Source organism: Dasypus novemcinctus, chromosome 17 (genome assembly GCF_030445035.2).
Source record: "Dasypus novemcinctus isolate mDasNov1 chromosome 17, mDasNov1.1.hap2, whole genome shotgun sequence".
Lineage (NCBI taxonomy): Eukaryota > Metazoa > Chordata > Mammalia > Cingulata > Dasypodidae > Dasypus > Dasypus novemcinctus.
Window position 1 is genome coordinate 85,517,756 of NC_080689.1, and position 25,195 is coordinate 85,542,950.

General features: G+C 39.4%; 1 protein-coding gene and 1 long non-coding RNA gene across 4 annotated transcripts in view; one reads left to right on the plus strand and one right to left on the minus strand.

Moving 5' to 3' along the window:
- LOC131273793 (protein IWS1 homolog) overlaps positions 1 to 25,194 on the minus strand; it is a 119,928-nt gene extending 94,734 nt beyond the window's left edge. The window contains exons 1-2 of one of the 3 annotated variants that reach the window (XM_071208958.1): positions 25,034 to 25,194; positions 23,245 to 24,418 (exon numbers count right to left, since the gene is read on the minus strand). In XM_071208958.1, coding sequence (XP_071065059.1) covers positions 23,245 to 23,281 — 37 coding nt within the window. In that variant the 5' untranslated portion in view covers positions 23,282 to 24,418; positions 25,034 to 25,194. The remainder of the gene's footprint in view (positions 1 to 23,244; positions 24,419 to 25,033) is intronic. The other 2 variants (XM_071208957.1, XM_071208960.1) reach the window with 2 other exon arrangements.
- On the plus strand, positions 12,556 to 15,793 carry LOC131274056 (uncharacterized). The gene is made up of 3 exons (XR_009181265.1): positions 12,556 to 12,624; positions 13,088 to 13,203; positions 15,643 to 15,793. It is a non-coding gene; the product is annotated as an uncharacterized lncRNA (long non-coding RNA).
- Position 25,195: the final 1 nt, after the last annotated feature.

A 25,195-nucleotide genomic window follows, 5' to 3' on the forward strand; every position in this document is an offset into this window, starting at 1 on the left:
ATCTTCCCGACAAAAATCGAGGGCAATGGAAGGTCTGAAGAGAAAGAGTCTGGGAATGAAAAAGAACTCCGAACATGGAAGAAGGTAAGACTCCCCGGGTGAGCACAGTCTGGAAGGCCCTAGCTTTAATTGCTAGGAAGGGGAGGCTGATCACCTCCCGAGAGAACCCTAGTAGCCCCAGAAGGCTGGGGGGAAGCCGTTCTCTCTAGGCTTGGGAAAAGGAGGAAAACCTGGGAAAAGCCCTGGTGTTTTGGGTTTGTCTAACTGCATGTTAGAATCTGGTACTGGTCTTATATCCACTAAAGGAGTGGGGTCTCGATTTTAATAGGAAGGGCTATTTATAGGTTCAAGTCCTAATGTCCTGGAAATTGGTCTAGATTAAGGGAAACAAAACTTGGCTACAGGAAAATGGATCGGCTTTTCTGGTGGAGCTTGGTCTGGGTGTAAAGTTTAAACAGTGGAAAAGTCTAGCTGAAATCTTTTGTTATGGTGCTAATTTGTGAATGAATTCGCTTTATACCAAATGTTAAGTGTTCTGAGGTTTGTGATGGCTGTCGGGGCAGCCATGGTGAAAATAAATATATAAACTTGTGGGTCAGATTAGTGACCTTTGTGCTTCTGTCTGTGTCAGCTCAAGGCTAGTGTTGGAGTTGTGTCCTTATGTAAAGTGGAATTACAGCTGAGCTGGAGCCCTCCCTTGCCATTGGCAAGGGAGTGAAATGATTCTGGGGCAAAAGCTGAGGAGTCTGGCTGTTTGCGGAGTCTAGATGTTTGTGCATGCTCTGCGGTCTTGTCTCTGGTCTGGCCCTTTGCCGGGGCTTGGAGGCCATCTGTGTCCACGCCAAGCACCCAAGTTTGTTGGGAATGTCCCAGTCAGGGCGGCTGGGTTCCTGGGAGAGTTGCCAAATTTGAGTAGGTTCTGTCTGCCCATTTTGGCTGAAAGCTGGAAAGCGGGGAGCGGCTTGCCCCTTTCCAGTGAGTCCACCCTTCTATTCATAAGCCGCATTCCTGTTTGTTGTGCACCCGACTGCCTGGAACGGGGGGAAGTGAAGGAGGTGAAAAGCAGAATCAGAATAAATGCAGTAAAGTTTCCTCCTTAGGGTGTCAAAGCCAAAATACGTTTGCATTCTGCTCAGGTTCTTAGAAGGTATTGTAGTAACCTTAAGTAAGAGAATGTGTTCTGTGAAGGTAAAATTTGTCTTAAGGGTATAAATAATTATAAAAGTTTTACAAAGCATTGTTTAAGGTATTTAAGTGGCTAACTGCAGAAAGTCATTATTTAACAAAACTGAATTGATAATAATAATAATAAAAGGCAATTTTATAACAAAACTTATTCAGCAGCCAATCTCCCCTGCCAACTTGCTTCCAAAAAAAAAAAACTGTTTCTGGTATTACATGCTACTAAGTATTTAAAGTGAAGAAAAGTTCATTATTTTAACAAACTTGTTTAGTATTAATGGCAATTATATGTTGTAAGAAGTTTGCCTGGTAACTTAGTATGTGGGATATATGGAGTGTGTTTTTATTGTTAAGGAAACAGAAGATGATTTTGTCCTAAGATAAAATGATTGATTATTGGAAAGAGTAGAGTGTGGGACAGAACCTGAATGAATACTGAAAGTGTAGAAGGTTTGTGGAAGGGAAATTTTTATGATTAAAATTGAACAAGATCAATATACAAAGAAAATCTTTTATCAATAGCTTCTTGTGCTTTAACCTCATCATTTCCTCAGTGTTTAAAGAAGTCTTACCTCTTTTAAAAGAACATTTATGTTCTAGAAATCAAATCCTGAAAAGTAGTTTTTTATTTCAAACTGCAAGAGATTCATTCTTTTACTTTAAAGGAAAAATTAAGGTAATAAGTTCATTTAATATGTTATAAGTCGAATGAAAGGTATTTAAAGGTGTTATAAAATTAATAGGTTTTTAAAAAAATTAATAAAAACTGTAACTAAGAGTTAAAATCATTTATAAATGCATTTATATTATAAAACAGTGGAAAGACAATAACTGAGATTATAGCTGGGTGAATTTAGCCTGAAACTATTATTTAAGTGTAAATTCTACACTAACCTTTCCTTTGTTTATGGTTACTTCAAGCCTAACCTCGCCCTTTGCCTTTGCCTATGGTTATTTCATAATTGAGAAGAGCTGGGACATCACTGTCTCCTCTCCTGGTATTAGTAACCCTTTCTCTCATGAATTCAAGTGTAAACTAAATAAATGGCTGCCTGATGGAATAAGGTTAAATGACCACTGGAGTTTTATTATCTCCAAAATCAAAAAGGGGAGGTGGAGGGGGAGAAGTCTCCTGCCTTGACGGTCAGTGTTCCTAAGAGTGGCAATTCATGAGAGAAAGCAGTCTGTCTCCCTGAGGCTTCAAATAGCCTCAGTAAATATATATAAAATTAATCTTGTTGCTTATCCAAAATTCTGCTAATTTCAAAGTAAAATATAAAGTTCTAAAACAAAATGGTGCTAAGGCATTGAGAACATTTTGGTTATTACAATCCATTAAGTAAGAAAGAAAATTCTTGTGGTAAACTGCATGGTCATAGTGCAAATTAAGAAGAGTTTCAAAAGTCTTTGAAAAGTTTAAAGTAACTAAAGTCATGTTGTTGTGTCAAACTATTCATGTCTGCCTATTTGCTCAAATTGTTGAGGTTAAATATGCAGTTATATAAGTAATATGTATTTCTGGACCCCTAATTAATTAAGCTAAACAGTATATAAAATAATGCAAATTACAAGTAATATCAATGAGTTGTGTTTGTGTCTAACTCTTTGTGTCTGCCCATTTTTAAAAAATGCTCAATGTATGTCTTCATACATCAGGATAATATCAAATTAACAAATAAAAATTCTTAAAAGAGGTCTATTCAAATTGTTAAAAATTAAATATGCAGTTATATTTATAAATATTCTTAAAGCCCAAATTGAACTAAGCAGGATGAAAAAGTCATAGAAATCTGATTATGGAAACAATTGGGAAAGGGCCTCCTCTTTGCAAGAGCTTTTAAGGCAAGACTAGGTGTGGCAGATTAAACCTATCTACTAGGCTAGGGAATTAAGAATCAGTTTGCCTGGTAATTTCCCAGTTTAAACCTTTGTCAGCCATAAATTGCAAAAAAAAAAAAAAAAAAACACACACACAAAGATTAGGTTAATTTTCACATAAGAAAAATGTTGATGTAACCTGGCGGCCTGCTGCCTCAGTCTCCCACTCCCGGGTTGGACAGCAGTGGAGGAGACCAGTTTAGGCCAGTCCTATGGGCAGTGGAAGGATGCCCAAGAAGGAGCTAACTAAGTCGGTGCCATTTCAGCACTAAATTCTATTCCTTATTTGAAAAAGGGGGGAGCAGGTAAAAACTAAAATGGTTGGAATGTGATAGAGGAAGCAGTTAAATCAAACTTTTGCGTGGGAAAGTTAAATCTCAGATAAGCTGTAACTTCTGAAGTATCCAATCTATGGAAAAACAGGAAGAGCTTGCATGCTAGGCTTAGAGGTATAAATTGTGTCATTTTTCTTTGTTCGTGGCACCAGCCATATCTGGCTCTGCACCCCTTCTTGCAAAATTGAGAATAAATTATTTTCTTCTCCACAATCTGGTGAGCCTTATTTTCTTCCAGAAGATTTCTTTCCAACAAAATAAAGGTAATTAGTGGCTCTATTAACAAATTTCAGTAAGTAAAGGAAAGTCCATAAAAACTATGGAGAGATCTTTCCTGGGTTATGATTTAAAAAAAAAAAATTAAGTAATTGTGTAATGTGTTTTAAAACCTGGTAGTCAGTATGCATGTGTTTTAAAACCTGGTAGTCAGTTATGCTTTTAAATTAATAATTTTCATAACTTAAAGAAAAAAAGTTTTTAGCTTCCTGTAAGGGAAAAAGAGAACATTCCTTGCATAAACTATTATGGTTTCAATTTTATTTAACTTAAGTGTAATCTCCCATAGTTAATTTATAAACTAAATTAACATTATGTACGAAATCTTTAGAGTAATGAAAATTGTAAGTTCACATTGGTGAAATTAGGCTAAAGGAAAAAGATTGTAGATATGCTCTCTTAAATAAAGAGTAAATTTCTTTCATTGGTAATTGTAATTTAGTAAGTTTATTTAAACATGAGGTGTCTAGTCAATGCGGTTATAGTCAATTATAAAGAGTTTGTAAAACATCTTCCAAACTGAAAATGTTTAAATAGTTCTAGTTGTAGAAGTCATTGTTAACTAAAGAAACTTAGATTGGTATTGGTAGCAGAAATAACTTCATGATAATAAACCTGTCTGAAGGCCACTGCAAAATACACATTTAAGTAAATGGTAATAAAAAGTTGTCTTGATTCTATTGGAAATATTCTGTTTTCATTCTAACAATGAAAAATAATATTTTTCCTCTATTACTAAAGTGAAGTACCTACTGTTATCTTCATAGTAAAATTGTGTAAGTAAATAGTCATTTGATATATGTATTGCGTTAAGTTGTTTAAAATATATATAAAAACAAGGAATCAACTTTAACATTGTCAAACTCTTGTGCATTCAAACCAGGCCTTGTATACATTACAGGTGGCCTCTCCATGTGAGTTATTGGCTAGGCTGGTCACTGACCCCTCAATTAAAAATATGTGCTATATCAGTCTCTGGTTCTGCTCCTGAAGTCGATGGAAACTATATTGCAGTTTCAAGCTCCTGCAGCAGCCAATAATGACTCGGTACAGCCAAGTGTACAATGGATATCGCCTCCAGACTGGCACTGTTCCATGGTGCCAGAGAGCACTATGCACCAGGCTAGTAGAATACTGGAAAATCTCTCTAAGATGAAGGATGCTGTAACTTGCTCACTGCGTTGAAGAACATGCTAAGTGGAGCCATGATACCAGGATACTGTAAGTAAAACTTAAACACAATTGGCATTATGGCCTGCTCTCATGGAGAGATAACATGTAAAGTATTACAAACCTGAAACTCAAAACTAATAATTGCAACTCTGAATCCTTATGCATTAAGTAATACATTAGTTAATATTAAGTGCTGTACTTTTATCCTGTACTAAATATATGCCTAATAATTGTAATGTTATCTTTTCTATTTTGAATCAAGTGCAGAAGTATATTAGACATGTTAAATTCCTGGTAAAATCATTTTCAAAACAGTTAATAACATGTCTATAGAATAAGGTGGCAGTCTCAGCCACCTTCTATATTCTGCTGTACTCTGGTGTGTAGCAAAAGTGAGGCTTGCTTGCTGATGGTGAGTCACCTATTGAACAAGTCAAAATTGCTAGAAATTGTACAATGAAAATCAAGGTGTAAAAATCTTTATTCCGTAGTTCTGATCACTCCCACAGGTGAAAGCTAAGAGTATTTCCAACTTAGTGTTCTAATCCTGAGTGAAGCCAGTTGCCCAAGGAGTGCCAGTTCACCAGGAGCATCTGACAGAGCGAATGAGTGTCAATCATTGAACAGCTTGGAATGTGTCTTCAGACAAAGCTAAGTGTCTGTTGCAATTTCTCTCTAAAGATGGATAACTTAAAAAAATATATATGCTGTTCCCACCAGCTTTTAAGGAATGCCATCTTTATAGGCACCTAACCTTGTCTACCTCTGTAATCCAATGTGTCCTCTTTTAAAAACAGGTATTCCAAATTTTAAATTAAGTTTGTTTCTTTCAGAGTGAACATCTTATTGACCATATGAAAACTTCATCCAACTTCGTACAGAATGCCAGATCCATCTTCCTCCAGTTAAAATAAATTAAAGAGTTTTACACCTTATTAGGCAATGACTACAGCCCATGGCCAGCAGGAAGCAGTTACAGAAAAGAGATCGTCTCCCTTCAGCACCCCTTTTAAATTAAAGGTGTAAACTCTTTAAGAGTAAAATAAAAGTAATAGATGGATCTGGAACCTGACTGGAAATCCACGTGAGTGCCAGTGGCAGCAGAATAAGTGCAGGAGGCCCCTGCCCAAGATTCTGCTGTCCAGAATGAAAAGTTCTAAACTTCTAAAAACAGTCCTGGATGCTCTACTAAAGACTGATAAATAATCAATCAAGACAACAAACAGCCATCCACCTCATAGCTCCAACAATAATTATGCCAAAGCTTAGCAATTCAAACTTTGGCAGAAGGGGGGGAATGATGTGGGCTATGGGTGGAAGGCTCTTTGTCTCTTCAGAGATAACTAAGTTGTTTGACTTGTGGGTGTGGAATGGTAAGAGGCTGCAGTCCTGCCCTTAGGGACAGTGGAAGCGGAAGCGGCTCCAGTCCGAGGAAATGTTTAACAATGCAAGAGCTATAAACTTTAAGTATTTAGGGGAAATGCAAAAACCAAATAAGCTAAAGGCTTATCTAGAATGTCTGGAGTCCATGCTAAAAGCTTACCTAAGATGTGGAAGAGATATATGCTAATTGAAGCCTATTGAAAACTGAAACAAAGAGACCATTTGGCCTTTCCTCTCTGTATAAAAGGCATTTGAAAATCTTGTTCGGGGCTCGGGATTCAAACTGAAAGCTCCCGAGTCCGGCCGGCCGTCAATAAACCATTTTTCCTTCTCAAAATCATTCCTGAGTCCTGGCCTCTCTATACTCAAATAATTGAACTTCTCTTAAATTCCACAACAACATCACTCAACAAATGTGCATAAGTGATAAAGAAAAGGAAGATGGAGGGAAAATATTATGTAGTCACAATTGCTTATTTTGAAATGGTAGCGTATCAGTATTATCAAAACCACTGTAATTATCTTTATAAGAAAGGACTAATGATTCAATACAATAGAATACTTTGCCTAGAATTAAATCCAGTCCACCAATAAAAGTTCGCTTATTATAAAGAGAAAAATACTTCATAAGAGGTGAGAATTCTAGCAGGAGCACTCTGAATGTGTGGAATTTGAAATGATCTCGGAAAGTTCAACAGGACAGTGACAATTAGTCTAGCTTCAAAACGGTCAGGAGGAATGATGGGACTCTGTCAATGAATCATAGTGTCTGTTTTAGTACCATTTATAGATTATTTCACGTTACAATGGGATGCCGTTACATACACAACCAAAGAAACTTATTTCTCATTTGTTTTCTGCTCCTGCTCTTTACAATCCTTCCGCCCAGGAGGTTGGTCCAGCAACTGATCATTCCAGGCTTATTGTCCATCTATCCCCTTGCTCTCTTGGCTGTTACCACATCAGGTGCAGCTCTCTTAATAACCAATGAGGAACATCCCAATGTACTGACAGTGACTCTATCCTTCTAGCTCCCCCTGAGGACCTGGTGGAGGAGATTCCTAGGGATAGGTCAGAGGAGGAGGTCCCATCTAATTCCAAGGTAAGGTTGCCTTTCTTTGTCTGAGCTAAAATTGTCACTTTATTATTTTTCAAATGAGTTCAGATATGAAAATCTGACCATGTAATTATAGATGATGTATGATTCCTTTGTTTGGGGGAGGCTTCAATGGGAACCTATAATTAACTGACCCTGGATTCAAGAGGGTGGCAGCAACCAGGTACACAGTACAGTGACTTTTCCTCACTGGCAGTTTTTCCTCCTAGGATTTAAAATATTTTATCACCCAACCTAAATTCTCGACCTAAATATACTTGAGAGAAGCATCGTTCAGGAAAAGCTTGTGCCATTGCACACATCTGTTGCAGTGATTTATGGAGACTCATTTGACCCGATTCTCATTTGCTTTTCTAAAGGTACGCAGAGAACAAAAGCCGGTGCAAACACTATACAGCATGGTCGAGCCCTCAGAGTACTGTGGGTTTTTTGCTTGTTTTTTGCCTAATTGTAGGTGGCCTCAGGAACAAGGAAAAATGGTATGTATTGTGGAATCGCTCACTTATTGAGAATGAAGCTAAGATTAAATAAAACCCAGGCTTTTGTGGTTCCTGTGGTGTGGGAACCCTGAAATCACTTTCCAGATGGGAATGAGTTATGGGGACTGTTTCTGTTCTGGGTAAAGAAAAATGGCCATGTTCTACAGTCCTTGTAAACAGCTGTGTTCCCTTTAGGTGGTGTGGGTTTGCATGTGGCAGTTGAGTGGGAATTGAGTGGGAATAGGTTGTGATTGTGAAGGTTAGGTGAGGGTGAGTGTGTTTCCCTGTGAGGTATTTCCCAACTATGCAGGACAATTATTGTCAACTTTCTCAAATGTATCCCTTCATGACTGCACACTTTACATATACTGATTCAATCAATCCACAGAACGACAGTACCACGGCTTTGTTTAATATTTCCCCACACCTTGGGTGGAAAAACTGTGGTGCAGAGATGAATAGCCTAGGATTTCAAGCTCCTACATATAGGAGCCTCTTTGTGAAATCAGGCATGCAGCCCCAGTGCTGATGATGCCCCAAGCCACTATCTTCATTCACTGCTCAGCCATGGCGTCAGTGTACACCATGCAAGGGAAGCTGAACCTCCACTTGTATTCCTGGAAGTATCCAACCTGCAGAGACCCCAATCCTTACTCCTCATTGTAAGTAGTCTCAGTGGTGTCATGAGACCAAAGAGGTGACAGATGCCTTTACCCACTACGGCCTCGACACAATACCACACAGAGAAAGCCCCCATTCTTGTGGTCAGTTCAGAGATTCTGAGAGGTGTTTACTGTAGTAAATCCTCCAACCTGGCCCCAACCAGATAAGTATCAGGGTTATGTTTTAGTGTATTTGATAACATCATCAACATGAGCTTTAGAAATGTTCAAATCCTGTAGCTCCACAACCAAGGGACAGTGACAATAAGAACTCAAGTTACCGCTTCATGACCAGCCTGGTGCACATGATGTGGGCTATGGGTGGAAGGCTCTTTGTCTCTTCAGAGATAACCTAAACTATCTGTGACTTGTGGGTGTGGGATGATAAAAGGCTGCAGTCCTGCCCTGGGTGAGCAGGAAATAGTTTAACAATGCAAGGTCTATAAACTTAAGTATTCAGGGGAAATGCAAACCAAATATGCTAAAAGTTATGGAATGCCTGAGGTCCATGCTAAAAGCTTACCTAAGATGTGGAAATATATGCTAATTCAAGCCTATTGAGAACTGAAACAAAAGGACCATTTGGCCTTTCCTCTCTGTATAAAAGGGACTAAAAATCTTGTTCGAGCCAATCCCGAGCCCGGCTGGCCCTCAATAAACCATTTTTCCTTCTCAAACTCATTCCTGAGTCCTGGCCTCTCTATACTCAAATAATTGAACTTCTCCCAAATTCTACAACACACATAGTCCTTATTTCAAGTCTTACAGCGGAGTTAGAGTCTAAATGCTAACCCCACACTTCCCCTTAGCCATGGGGAGTGTAAACATGGACAACAAACACAGCCAATGAACACACACACGGGGTATAGAAAAGGAAGACTGGAAGAAAAAATATTACATGATATGTAACTGTCAATTTTAAATGGTAGTATTTTAGTAGTTTCCAACCTTGTTTAATTGATTATATTTGTGACAAATGATTAGTGAATAAATACAATAGAATGTTCTCTCTAGAATTGAATCCAGTCCCACAACAAAAGGTTATGAATAAAAATGTCTTTAAAACAATTATTCTATTGTTACATTTTGGGAAGAAAATACATTGTTGGCATTCAATCAAGTGCAAAATCCTATACAACAGCTAATAAACGCAGTGTAGTATAGGTGGAACTATGGAGGCTAAAATGGTTTTTGAACATGTCAAGATAGTGGCATTTGAGTTTGGCTTCAAAACGGCAGGAGGAGTAATGGATTGCACAAGACATGGGGCAGCTTAATAGTGAACCCTGTGGTGGATGACGGACTTTTGTTAACAGTACGAACATGCGAACATTCTTAATGTGAATTACAGCAAATGTTTAATACAAATACATGGTGCTGATAATAGGGTGTTTTATGGGGAAATTTTTCTCCATCAACTATACCTAATGCAAGCTTTAGACCATACTTAGTAGTAATATTTGGATGTTATTTTATCAATTATAACAAGCATTCCACAACGATGCAGGATGTTTGTGGTAGGGTAGTATTATCCAAAGGGGTGCTGATGCAAAGCCCCAGAAATATTCTGGTTTTTTAAAGGGTATTTATTTGGGGTAGAAGCTTATAGTTACAAGGCCCTAAAGAGTCCAACTCAAGGTACCCTAAGTGGTATTTTCTCACCAAATGTCTGTTACTACATGTTGAACAAGATGGCTGCTGACCTCTTCAGGGTTCAGCCTTCCTCTTTCCTCTTAAGGCTCCATGGGTCTAGCTTCTTCTGATCTTAGCGTAGGCTGCCATAAGGCTCATCTCTCTTCAGGGCTCATTTCTTTCCAGGCTCAGTTCTAGTCTCTTCACAAGGTCAGCTGTTTACTATCAGGGGAACAGCTCTTCTCTCTTCCCAGGGCCCCTGCCATGTCTATGGAGCTGTCTCTCTCCCTCTGTGTATATTCTCTGTGTGCCTCCCTTTGTCTAAGAGTCTGTTCTATCAGCCCACCAAGGCAGTGGGGAACTCAACGCTGCACACCCTAATGATGTAGTCAAATCAAAGCCCTAATCTTGATTTAATCAAGTAAATGCAAAGTCTTTGAATTTAAGTCAGTCAAAGGGTATCATGCCCAGAGGAACAGGTCAGTTTACAAATGTAATCAATATCCCTTTCTGGAATTTATAAATAATATCAAACCGCCCCAGGTGTTGTATGGGGATTCTGTATGTTACACATGATTCTCTCGTAAACTCCCAACTTCTTTCAAAAAATACAAATGAGAGAAACTATATTATCAATTATTATTAACTACTTTCTATTATTGTTTTAGTATTAATCATTTGTTAAAGATGGTGACGAGCTAATAAATGTCAAGCTAAACCAATTTTTCTTCCTTGTACCTTAAATATATTTGTTTTAATGATCTGGATATCCTTTTGTTTCTGCTACTTTATCATCACAGTAAATAATGAAGCTTTTTTGTTATTGCTACTTTACATTATAATCAATAATGAAGCTGTCATTTCTCAGAGCTTACTAAAAGAGGCAGTAGAGCATTATGATTAAGATTCCATACTCTGGAACTAAACCACATAAACTGAAATCCCACCTCTGCCACTTAATTAGTTGCATGACCTTGGGCAACATACTTAGCCCTCTCATCAGTAAATTAAGAACCAGTGTTATTGCCCCTTTATCTTACCCATTGGCTCTTTTGCAGTTGCTTTAGCATTTATATGCTTACTGGCCTTTATATGCTTACTCACTCCAGAAAGGGACTCCAAAGGCAAAAGAGAGAAAAAAGACCAAAACAGTGCTTTTGAATTTCAAAAGAGGTTTTTAAAGCAAATGACAGAATAGTATTGAAAGAAAAGGGGTTTGAGTTAACATAGGCTGCTCATTTTTTGTTTTGCTTTGTTTAAAAGTACAAGCTCTAAAGGTCTCAGGGCTTAAAGAATGTTCTTCCCTTTGAAGAAGATATTGAGAATAGAAAAGAGGCAGGCTGGCACACTCCCAGACTTGATGGAGTACCCATGTGTGTTTATGTGGAGGGAGAAAGAGAGAAAGAAGACAATTTGGGCAATATGTCCTATGGACCAGCCACTTGCATCTCAGGATAAGGGCTGGTAGGAGAGTGAGAATGTCCAGTTACTGAAAACTCAGAGCCCTATGCTTGTCTTAGGAGGAAGAATCATGCTTTTCTTGGCATCCAGCATGGTGTTTGAGCATCAGGAAACATGTGACTTCTGCAGTCACACAGGACCCTGTGCATGGTTTAATGCTTGTAGCCGTCTTGAGATTCTTAATACATTTTAAACATGGGACCTCACATTTTCATATTGAACCAGGCCCCACAAATTACGTATGTGATCCTGTCTATGCAAAGGGGCCTGAAACAATTCTGAGTACCCAGCATATAATAGGAGACTAAAATATTATGATGATTTCCTCTACCCAGCAATGAGGCAAGTGAAGTGGTTGAGAGACAGCTGACAGACCTGATGAATCTTTACACTGGGGACAAGTATGCAGAACTGGCCTACAGAGACTGAAAAGTAAAGATCAAGGGAAACAGGCAGATGCTCCAGCCTGATGCTTTGATATCCTGTAAGTCTCCTGGAACTCCTGGCCCCCGGGGAAACACAGAAGGAGACCTGCAGTAGCCTGAGACTGTTTCCCATATGCTACCAAATGGGGGCTCAAAATAGAAATAGAAATATTTTTAAAATGACATATTTGTATGCATGAGGCACGAGCTGTGGTTTTACCCTACAAATCCATAAATAAAAGTTTGACTTATTTTTTAAAAGGCAGAAGTGATAAGAATTCATCAGTGAACAATAGCATGTATTTTCCTACCCTTTGTAAATTGACTATTTCAAGTTGCTTTGGAATGTCTTTAATGACAAAGCCAAGGACTGCTTCCTTTTATTTTCCTGCTCTTCCCTTTTGCTTTTTCCACTCCTGAGCAGCTCACTCTATACTAGTTGATAACTGCCTCCATAATACTCTAAATCCCTTGCCCAAGATAAACAAAACACCATTAGTAATCCAGAAGAAACAGCACCAAGCTACTGACTGTTATTCTCTGTCCTCCTAGTTCCCTGAGGGCCTGTTGGAGGAGCTTCTGAATGCCAGAGCAGTAGAGTAAGCTCCATCTGATTCCAAGGTGAGGTCACCTTTCTTTGTCTGAGATCAAGCTGTTGCCTTCTTGGTTTCCTTCTTTTTTAATCCAGTTGGGATAATCTGACCATGTTCATTATGGGTGATATGCACAAAACGATTGGGGAATGTCTTCAATGGGAGTCTATTACTAGCTGATTCCTGTCTCAAGAGTAAAATCACAAAGGCAGCACCAACTTACAGACTATATGGTATTAGGCCCACCCTAAGGAGCAATATTTTTACCTTGGATCAAGAATTTTCTGTCAACCAAAATGGATTTGAGAGATGCATCAGTGAGGAAAAACTCATTTCTTTTCCACAGGTGTCCCCGCACCGGTTTTGGCTTTCCTTTGTTTGACCATTCTTTCCTATCTGGTATTCTAAAGTCACCAAGAGGACAAAATCCTTCTGTTAGCATTACATAATAATTTATAATTCTCACAGTGTTTTCTTTTCTGTAATTGCAGCTGGCCTGAAAAGAAAGTGTCAATGGTAGGTGGGCTGAGGAAAATAATCTACATGACAAGAAATGTGGGTCTTTCTTGCTGGCTTCAGTCAAGAGCCCCCTGATTAAAACTCCCAGGTAGGAACAAGGATTTGGGTATGGGGAAGTAAATGGGTATTTCAGACAAGAACTAGAGTGATGTTTCTTGAATAGTTGGTTTCTGTGTAGATGGCATGGGTTTGTGTTCATGTGAGTGTTGTGTGTGTATATGAGTATGTGCTGTGATTCTCAGTGTAATGAATGTGATTGCCAATGTGCATATGTGAGATCCTATGTCTGCTGTGTGCCTTCCTAGATTTCTCTCCTATAACCAGCACAATTACCTGTGCAATCCCATAATAATTTCCTCAAGGACATATACATATGTCCATATTTTCAAGTTATATACTTCAAATAATACAGTTCATTGTAAGTCAAGTATGCCTCAATAAACCTGGAAAATATCCCATAACAACCCAGGAAAATGTTCAAAGGACTCCAAGTGAAAATACTGTGTTACAAAATCCCTGTCATTAGGATTTAATGGGAAGAATTCATTTAATAGTGAATAGTATAGCCTGTGTAGAGCACTCTCCTTGCCCCTAATGGCACTTTCATTGACGATGATAAAAGAAAAGCAGCCATAGCTGTCGTTTTTAACATAGGAGAAAAGAGAGGCTTAGAAGCTGAATTAATTTTGCAGAAATGCAAAGTACCAAACAGGAAACTAGGCACTGAGGTATTAGGTGGTTTGATACCAAAGCACAATCTCATCATGCCTCTTCTGCCTGGCAATCTCTAATCTTCTATGAATCTGGCAACATTTGTCATTTTTAATTCTTGTTACTGAGCACCACACCACCAGGGCATCTGCAGCACAAGTCCATGTCGTCCATTTGTCAAAAGCCCAATTGCCATGTGTGTTAGTAACTATGATATAGACAATGCAGAGTGAACATGCTCATCCTCACAAAACATCTCCTGGGAGGCTGCTCAGAGCCTGCCGCTGAACTCATCTAACCCACTGGACTCTTCTAACATAGACCACATCCACAATAGTCCAACTTTCAGGGTGATAAGCTTGGAGGCTTGTGCTGTAACAGTCCAGCAAAATGGGAGAGTGAGAGGCTGAGAAAGAATTCCATCCCCACTTCTCTTTCATTTGCATACTGTTTCCAATGTCCTGTTGAAGGTCTCTGACTCCACAGAGCTCAGGGAAGGTCTGAGAACCCAGGGTAAAGAGTTCAGGTGATCTTGGGTGGCCAGCCTGGTCTCAACTGGAAAAGGAAGGGTCTGGTGTGCCATTCTCTCAATTAAATTTCTTGGTGATATCTGTGTTCCTAAACAGTACCTCCAATTGGCTTGTGGATTGGGGATATGGCTCTACCAGCAGCGATGAAGGTAACAATCCAAGTCACTAACAATGTTCAAGGAAGTACCCAATGGGAGAGAGTTCCTGGGAGCAGTTGCATTACCCCTTCTGCATTGGAGATGGAGGAGAGGGGTGTGAAATCAGAAAGTAAAGGAAATATTTAGAGATCTGCTTTGTTCTTTTCCTATTTCAGTAAGATCATAGTAAGAGATACTATAATGTCGTGGTCAGGAAGACATGGACAAAGCGATTGCCTTCTCAGAGGGAAAAGGTGGACAGTCTTCCCTACATTTAGAGTATGTGAGGACTGGAAAACGGATTGTGGAGATCTTAGACCAAACTTAGATGGTAAAGGTGAAGCAATCAAGGCCCAAGGAACGCAATGTTGTGATAAGGACAAAATTATGTGCTGGGATAAGGTCATAACCAGGTGAGAACAACAATAGTTCAAGCTCTCCCCTCAACCCTAACATTTTCCTTTCCTTTTACAAGGATGCCCCATCATGGTTACTGCCATGGTACATTCAGAAGCATTCTTCATCAAGTCAGATGATTCAGACACGGGGATGACGATCTGCATGTAATTCATGTCTTCTGTCTTTTTTCATCTATTCCTGTTCATAAACTTCTCTTTGTACCTCTCCCATCTTCTCCTCTTTTTATGATACTCATCTTGAAGGATTTGATCTCATCTAGGAAGTTGAGGTCATGGGTTTGAGAAGGTTTATAACAACTTTCTACATCCTTCTCAACTGCTTTTTTAGCATTTCCATCATTTCCAAACCTACTATGCAGCATGCACAATCTCAAGTAAACCAGAATGTAACAGGGCGGGAGCTGGGCTGGGAGTCAGGTGCCTTGGGCCACTCTTTTGGAGGGCACTTGTGAACTTGGTTCTGGGCTGGACTCTCCCTTCCCAGGTATGTTCCTGCAAATGGTATCTCTGGACAATCAAGTGTTTTCTGTTCCTTACACAGCTTAGTACACTGTTTGAGGTGAAGGAGGAGTCTCTTTTCATAATTTCTCTTTTCCTAGAATACCCAGAAGCCACCGAAGAAATGAAGAGGAAAAGGAAATGTGAATGTGGAGTGAATAGGATGAAAAGGGGAAGGGAATTAAGTTACACACATTACATTTCTTTCCTAACTTTCTCTTTGGCACTTCAGGAAAATCAGTAAAACTAAGGAGAACATTGGCGTTGCCACAAATGAGGGTGAACATGGAGGTGGAGACAAGAACTGGCTGGTCAAAAATAAGCACAGGCAAGTAGAGTATATCCTCACAGCCTCTTCTCAGGGAACAAAACCTCATTCTATACAAGCCACAGCCTCCAAAGGCTCCTTAATTTGCAGGAGAGGGCACTAGCCCCTTTTAAGCCTTATGTGCACTCACACTGCATTCTTTGTGAAGATCGGCCCTGGATTAGTTCAACACCTCAGCCCTGCTGAAGTGAAGTTTGCACTCATAATCCACTTACAGTCAACAAAAGCCTCTCCTGTTTATTAATGAGTATGGTGAACAGGGTGGAGTGAACCTAAATGCCACTAACTCAGGTCTCTGGCAAAAGGGTATATTAGGCTGTCTTAGTTTGCCAGGGCTGCTTTAATCAATACTGGTAACCAGCTGGCTCAAACAGAGGAATTGATTGTCTCACAGTTTGGGAGATTAGAAGTCCAAAATCATGGTTTAGGCTGCACTGTGCTTTCTCTGAAGGTGGTGGCAGCTTGCCAGCAATCCATAACTGAACCTATGCCTCCATTTCTTGGCCCTCTGACTCCTATCTCCTGTGCCTGAATGTGCCTAATTTTCTTCTTATAAGGTCTGCAGTCATATTAGATTAAGGCCCCCTGATTAAAGTTGGACTCACATTCATTAGTATGATCTTTGGCATTCTTAGAAATGAGTTCACATTTGTAAGAGCGGAGGTTAGGACAAAAACATGACTTTATGGGCGGACCTGATTCAATCCATAATAAGGACAATGGCACTCTGGGGTCCCTCGCAGGCAGGTAGGGTAGGTATTCTGGGCCAGTTTCCATCTTAGGGGGAAATTTAAGTCCTGACTGGCAGTTGCCCAAGCCCTGAGGGTTCTCAGCCTCTGCTGGGTCCTGTTCAGATCCCTGGGTCAGCTCATGCCACCTTTCCTCAAGCTGTGGTTCTTGAGAAGTTTTTTAGGTATGTATAATTCATACAAACCTGAAAGAATGGTCAATGAAGAGCTCACTTGGGATGAATGAAATGGGTAGAATTGCAAGTTACTTATGTTCCTTTTATTTATTTTTTACTTTCATAATTAATTAAAGATAAACATAATACTTATAGCATCTTGTTAAAAGGAGTGTCTTCTGTAATGTTTTCATGTTGGAATATACTAATGTAAGAAAACTTATGATTTTAGTACTAGAGCCTAACTGTTTTTTAACCGAAAAGCACAGGTAAGTTTTGGTGTGTTTTAAAATGAAACTAGGTTTTACAGAGAAAAAGGAACCTGTCCAATAGTAATGTGAGGATGCAGTCATGACTTGGACTGTGTAGGGGACAGGGGTTGGGGAAGCAGGGTTATCACTTCCATACCTATCCTTCCGATGTCCTGCTTCTCACCTGGTCAGATATATAAGACTCTGCCTTTTCTTCCTGGAGCCCTACAGTCAAACTTACTCTTCAGGGAAGAGTCACTTTGAGGGCACCCATCAAAGCAAACAGATTAAATCCCTTCAGTTGGACATTTACAGACACTGTGCCACAGACGATACCTTAAGCCGAGAGCAGCAATAGGAATTCAGTGCCATTTGGATCTGGTTCCTAGGTATCGGTGGCCAACTTTGCTTCTCCAGGGTCTATTGTACCTTCTGAGTCCCGCAACATTCACCAGCAAAACCCCTCCTCCATCTGTCTCTGTGTACCCGGTGATTCTATATCCTGTGCTTTTATTGCAGATCCCACCATTGACAGCTACAAAGGCCTTAAGCTGGAGGCCCCAGCCTGAGCTTAGAAGAGCTGTAGATCATATGGTGTTTAGAGATGCCTCTGTGCTTATTCTCTTCTACCCATACCCAAATAAATTTTGGTAGAATTTAGTTAGATAAATTTAGATTGAGTTTTAGAGAAACATTTTACATTTAATGTTAGATATTACTATATTAATCAATATTTTCTCCTACTACTTGTGTTTCTTAATTTATCAAAAAAAATTAAACATGTATTTAGATCAGCATGTTAAACAAAGTTAGAGCTAAATTAATTATAAAATTTGGTCTCCCTCCTGGCTCCCACCAAGGTCACTACTCTCTCATAGAATCCTCAATGTTTGATAGTTGAACAAGTAACTGAAAATTTAGTGCTTAACTTCTGTCCTCAGGACAATGTCTTCCAGATGTTTCATTTGCTGAAATCTGTTTACTCACCTGGAAGGGATTATGGCAATAACATCACCCTTGGTCTAGCAGGATAACTTCGAATTCACTGTCTTTTTTACTTTCTTTTCAGTCTTGCTGGGGATAAAACCATCAGTCACATTTCCTTCCACAAAGACATTACCCCATTTTCACATAACACAAAATATTGTTCTCAAAAATGTTGAAGAGATTCTAATATTCTTTCCATAATGCCGCATGCTTTCCTCTAATAAATGGTTTTGTTTTCTTTAAACCATAGTAATTTCACTAAAATTTGCCTTATCTTTAGACCTTCTGTATCAATGCTCAGTGTGTAATTTTATTATGGAGCTTCAAATAAGTCTTTCCAGAAAAAATGGAGTCATAATTTTTAATAATTGCTGCAAGTATTTGCTTTTAGTCTCTCATTCAAACACTGCAGTATTCATATATTGGCCTTTCTATGCTGATCTTAAACTTTTGCCATTTTTTTCTCAAATCTTTTACATTATATTAAATTTCTTTTAAGCAATTTCTTCTTTTTAACTTCTCTTTCTATTTAGGTATTACCTTTTCACTGTTTCTTCTAGTTTATATGTAAATCATGAAATGATTTTTTTCCCCATTTTTTTCTTATTCTTCCCTGATTTCTGTCCCTTCATTTTTGAGGGTTTTTTTTCCCCCTATCTCATTGATGATGTTCTCTCATATACTGTTTCCTTTCATCAATGCTTTTACCTTCTTTTTGAGATAGTACATTTCACTACATAATGTACATCAAAAAGAAGAGCCTTACTTTGCTCTTTACCTGTACTGGAAATAACATCAATATTTTTTCTGTTGGTATTTCATATGATTTTTTAAAAATTTGTAGATAGAGGGAAACGGACTTTGGCCCAGTGGTTAGGGCGTCCGTCTACCACATGGGAGGCCCGCGGTTCAAGCCCCGGGCCTCCTTGACCCGTGTGGAGCTGGCTCATGCGCAGTGCTGATGCGCGCAGGGAGTGCCGCGCCACGCAGGGTGTCCCCCGCGTGGGGGAGCCCCACGCGCAGGGAGTGCACCCATAAGGAGAGCCGCCCAGCGCGAAGGAGGGAGCAGCCTGCCCAGGAATGGCGCCGCCCACACTTCCCGTGCCGCTGACAACAACAGAAGCGGACAAAGAAACAAGAAACAAGACGCAGCAAAAAAACACAGAAAACAGACAACCAGGGGAGGGGAGGGGAATTAAAGAAATAAAAATAAATCTTTAAAAAAAAAAAAATTTGTAGATAGAAACAAGATTCAAAATAGCTTTCCCAACAACACAGATCTGTCTCTATCCAAATTTTCTTTGAAATTAAAAATATATATAACAGCTTTCTTCCCGATATTGCTGGGTTCTGTACTTCTACCACTCTTAAATATGGGTCTTCACTATCATTACCTCTATTGCACCTGTTATTGTCTATTTGTTTCTGCATCTGACTAGTGAATACCTCCTTTGAATGTATGCTCTTGTCTTGATGTGGAACAGCTAAAACCACTTTGCCAAAATCTAGTCATTCCCTGAAAAAGGTCTATATATTTCCAGAACCAACTATCTTTAAGGGTATTTTTTATTGTATGTCTTGAAATGTATTTCATTTCTGAATCACTTTGTTCGTATATATTTATATGCACTTTATTTCCACAATTATTAGATTTTGGTTTCTTATACTTATTTTATATTGAATTTTCTTTGTTCTGTATACATTATAGTTGAGTCATAAATTTCAGCATTATTTTTATTTAGTTTTAAATTAATCTATTTTCAAACATATTTGGCTTTAGCAATGGTGATTCATTTTTAAATAACATTTTAATTTCTATTGTTTTGATTCCTAATCACATAAGAAAAATGGTATGTATATCTGGACTACATATATAGCACCAAGTAGCTTTATTACTATCCTCAGGCACATATACCAACAACCCCCAAAGCAATCTATATATTTTCCATGGTCCCCAAGGATTGTCCTTAATACCTGTCCTTGCTACATTAAAAGCACTATTTTAGAAATAACCTCTACAAATAAAAAACATCATTTAAAATGGTTTACAGAATATTAAAATTTAGGACCACATAAAAATGTTTCAGCTATATCATATCATGATCTCATTATGAACACCTGAATACATACACATTAACAAGAGAGATGCCATTCAAAATGATTAGAATGTTGGCCTCCTAAAATTAGCTAAAATTCCAGGACTTCAGAAATGCACTCCCAGACTTCCTGTACCCTGGGGGTGTTCTACTGCTCACTGAGTGGATGGTCATTGGTGGAAGTCATTTAACTCCATTAGCAGCTGCATGCCATCTACATAAATTGTAGCAACCTGTCTTTCCCTGAGATCAGGAACAAGATAAGGTAGTGAACTTTCATCACTGCTAATCATCATTGTCCTGAAGTTCTTGAGAGAGCCATCAGGCAAGAAAAAGAAATGAAAGGCATCCAAACTGGAAAGGAAGAAGTAAAGCTATTTCTAGAAACACAGATGGCCTAATCTTTTACAAACAAAATCCCAAAGAATCCACAAGAATAGTAATGGCACTAATAAAGGCATTCAGCAAAACTGAAAGATACAAGATACACAATGCAAAGTCATTTTTGTTTCTATAATCCAGCATAGAACAATCTTAAATGGAACTTTTTAAAACTTCCAATCAAATAGCCTCTAATGAATGAAATATCTAAAAATTTAACAAAAGGTGAAGCATTTATATACTGAAATTAGAAAACACTGCTGAGTGACACTGAAAACCTAATTAAATAGCAAGATGTCCATTGTTCATCGACTAACTATTGTTCTGATGTCAATACTACGCAAAGGAAACTACAGATTAAATTCAAAATCAAAATTGAGTAGACTTTTTTTTTTACAGAAATGGAAAAGCTGGTCCTCAAATTCCCATGGAATCATTAAGTGGCTAAGCTAGCCAAGACAAGTCTTGAAATAGTTTGACAATGTAAACACGCTTATCAAAATATCACTCAAATTTACCCTATATAATATACAAAAAACTAGGAAAACCTGACCTATTCTTAAGGGAAAACTCAATCAGTAGACACTGTTCTAAATTAACCACAGAAGGATTTATCAGACAAAACAGTTGTTCTGTCTATGCTCAATGAGATTAAGGTATATTCTCCTTAATTATTTTGTCCTTTTTGTTTTTAAAGATGCATAGATCAGACAAAGTGTTACATTAAAAAATATAAGAGGCTCCCAAATACACTACTCCCCACCACCCCTACTCCTCCCACATCAACAACCTCTTTCATCAGCATGGAACAGTCACTGCATTTGCTGTAAACATTTTGGAGCACTGCTAGGCCACAAGGGCTGCAGTTTACACTGTACAGCCTACACTCTCCCCCAGTCCATCCAGTGGGCCATGGCAGGACATACAATGTCCTCTATCTGTCCCCATAATACCATTCAGGTATTATGAATGAAATCCCAAAAATATCTGCATATCACAACTCTTCTTCCATCTCCCTGCCCTCAGCAACCCCTGTTGCCACTGTATTGACATAAAGGATACAATTTCTTCCAATGCTAGAATCACAATAGTTCTAAAGTAGAATACCAGCAAATCCACTCCATTCCATACTCTCTTCCTCCATCTTGTGGGCCCCGGGATGGCAAATGTCCACTCCAAGTATAAACTGAGAGGGGGCTTACAGCCCACATGGCTGATGGACTGTATTATCCCATTTGCAGTTGTAGACTCTCTTGGCACCCTGGTGTGGTGGTTGGCTAGCCTCACCTCCCTTTTAGCTGACCTGGGTAAGTCCAATGAACTGGAAAGTAGGTATTGCTACTCTGCTGAGGCTCAGGGCCCAGCTGGCACATGGTCCAGAGACCCAAGCCTCCTGAGCACACACCAACCCCAGCCCCAACCACAGGTTCAGTGAAATTGACAGAAAAGGCGTGTGTAGAGAGGTCACATCTCCATCCAACTCCATCAAAGGGCATTCTCTTTCATTGAGTGGAAAGATAGGAGTTCTCAGCAGAGAAAAAGAAACAAAGAAAAGACGTAAATGACAACTTTTGATCTAAACATAAAGTTATAGAAAATTTAAAAAAATTCATTGAGCAATCCCAATTAGAGAAGACAAGTAAGGGATGAATGAATTGGTGAGATGGAATTTAGATGAGTAGAAATAATATAATCTGAGAAAAGAGAGCGAGTGAGAAAGAGAGAATTGATCCAAAACTTGAGCCTCATGATCTGTGGGGCAATACTAAAAGTTTTAATACTCATTTGAAAGACTGGGTTGAGCAGAAAGAGGCTGGTGCCAATAAAAAGGTAAGGGAAGAAATGACTGAACACTACTCTATGAAAGAGAGATCCAAGGGGCTCAAAATCTCACCCTGATACATCATAATCAAACTGCTGAAAACTAAAGATGAAGAAAAACATCTTGAAAGGAGTCAGAAAATTTGACAATTTATTTGTAGAAGAATAACAATTTGAAGGCCTTTGATTTCTCTTCAGAAAATATAGAGGCCACAAGAGAGTGAAAAAACATCATTAAAGGGCTAAAAGAAAAAAACCCTCAACCAGGAATACTGCAGTCATCAAAAGTTGCTTAAGGTTTAAAGGCAAAATAAAGACAGAAGGAGAGGATGGAAAAACAAGTGAATTCATCACCTGATGACTTGCTTTACAAAGATGGGAAAGGAACTTCAGGCTAAATGGAAATAATTCAAGGAGGAAGCTTTCAACTTCAGGAATAAAAGATGTGGATCAGGAATGGTGAGTATCTGGGGAGAAAGAATAACTTTTTTCCAACTGTTAAATTGTTAAATATATGAATGAATTTTGAAAAATTATAAAAATACAAAATGTTTGCAGAAGTTATACCCTAGACTGGGAACTCAGAAGACCACTTCAGCAAAGAGGGGATTAAATGATTCCTATGGCTGTAAGGTGTCCACATTTTAGTTGGGTGGGTAAAACATTAATTCTTTTAGACTGTGATACCTGTATTATTCTCAGAGCAACCACTAAAAAAGAATTCCAAAGGAATTCCAGAAAAATTGTATAACCCAAATGGTCCTTTTTCTAAGAGATAGGAATAAAGTAGCTAAAACATCAGTATACAAGTTATTAAGTGAAAAATAACTCTCTTGGACAAATACCTACAAGCAGGATTGCTGGGTCCGATGGTAACTCCATTTCTCCTAGCCTGTCCTCCCCCCCACCATAGTCACCTCCACCACAACAGGACTGACGCCTTCTGCTCTTTAGATCTGAGTGGCTCTCCCCAGTCCCCCAGGGGATAAGGTGGGGGATTCACAGGCCCTAACCGCAAAGATGCCACCTTCAGCAGACTCCAAAGCATCTGAGCCCAATGGTTCACCTGTTTCTGCTGTCAGCTCGAGGGCACCCTGTCCCATGTGGATGCCAACTTTGCTGATGCCAGAGTAGAGGATGGTGGCTGTGTCCCCCAATGGGTCCTGTCTCCCTTGTGACAAACTCCATCTTCCAGCATCAGAAAGTCCAGACTTGCCAGAGGAGCCAGGGGGCTGAGCCACAGCTTTTGATGTGCCTGCATCCTGCACATATTTGGCTAAGGAGCAGCTAAGGAGCAGTCAGAAGTCGGAGACAGGTTCCTATGGCACTGGGAGTGCATATATTCTGGGGGTCAGTGGATGGTTCTCTTCCTTCCTCCCCAGGCCTGGGTTCTGATGAGAAACCTCCATTCTCAAAGCTCAGAAAGCACCTCCCTCCAGAACTTCCAGACCACTCCTGTGACCTCATGCACCAAAGCAAGCACCTTCACAAGCTCATACACCTGTTTCCCACCGCTGCAGAGGGAGTGGTGTTCAGCCCCAGCCCCCTCCAGGCTGCCCCAGAGGTCCACAAGGAAGGTAAGTCAGAATGGCCATTGGTCTAGTTTGTCAGCTTTTGTGGTACCCCAGAGGAAGATCCAGAGAGAAAGGGGTTTCGATGTGATCTCTGGGGTAAAATAGATTCAAGGAATTCAAGGAATTGCTTAATCAAATCCAGTCACCATAAAGGCAACATTCCTCGGCTGCCACAGAAGCAAGGGAACCCTCTGATGTTTCACCCTCAGGCAATGAAGTCACTATTCTGATTCTAGACTTGGAAAAGAAAGCAGCACTTCACAGTCAACAATGCATTGGGGGTGGAGGAAGACTGAGTCCAGCTTAGACAGGCAACACCATGCAAACTTCCATTCTAACTGCCTTGTAGTTAATCCTGTATCTATTTATGGAATCAACATCATGAATTCACACCAAAGTATCCACTTCGTCCACCAGCCCACTTCAAGAGGGTTCACTGCAAATCTTGCGTTTTCACATCTGTAACTCTATCTTTTGAATACTCAGAAGGTAGTTGGGGTGAGATACAAAAAAGAACTGGATGGTCAGTTGAATCCCAAGGCTGTGGTGAGTTTACTGAATAGAACTGGTCATCTTTTGCATTTTATGTAGTGGGCTCTTGATGTTTTCCTTTCTGAAAGCTCACTATTGTCCTCATTGTCTACATATCTGCTGTTGTCATTGCTCCTAAAAAGAGATAAAGCCTTGTGAAAACTCATGGTGGAAGCATCATTCTCTCTTGTGAGACTGGGTTGGGTTAATTGATACAATATGAAGAGGGCTTTGGTTGAGATCTAGCTGACCTAGATATGTAAGAATTTCTGGGGTCCTCTGAGGGATACTGGCCTTCATGGAGTATGGGGGTGAAAACCCCCTCTTCAAGAACAGCCATCTTTCTTCTCTTAGTGGGGACTCTTGATGCAGGAACATGAAGCATTTCTGAGAACAGGGCTGTGTGTTTGTTCTCCCTTGGGGATTACTCTCAGCAGGATTGGGTTCTCTAAGGATGTGGACATCTCAAAGTACAAACGATTCACCATGTCCCCTCTTTGTAAACCATAAATCATAATTTCTGCAGTGAGTTCAGAATAAGCAGGAGTATGAAAATGCATTCAACATCACTAGTAATCAGTAAAATACATATTAGAACCACAAAGTCTAACGCCCATATCTTCCAGAAAGGGTACTCTTAGGATGTGAAAGACTTCAGCAGGAAAGGTACGGACCCCACACTAAGAGAGTTGTTCAAATATTTAGTCAGGGAGATAATTGGGAACAGGGAGACTTCATTCATTAACTCACCAAACCTCAGTCAGGTGGGTGACTTTGCCAGTTGATGAGCATTAACTGTTCTTCCAGGGTAGTTCAGTTAAAGGTGAAGCTAATTCTTTGCATAGCTGTTATCTGGCAGTTGGTCTGGAATGTCTTAGGTTCTGAGCCAGTAGAGGAGCCAAGCAGACCACT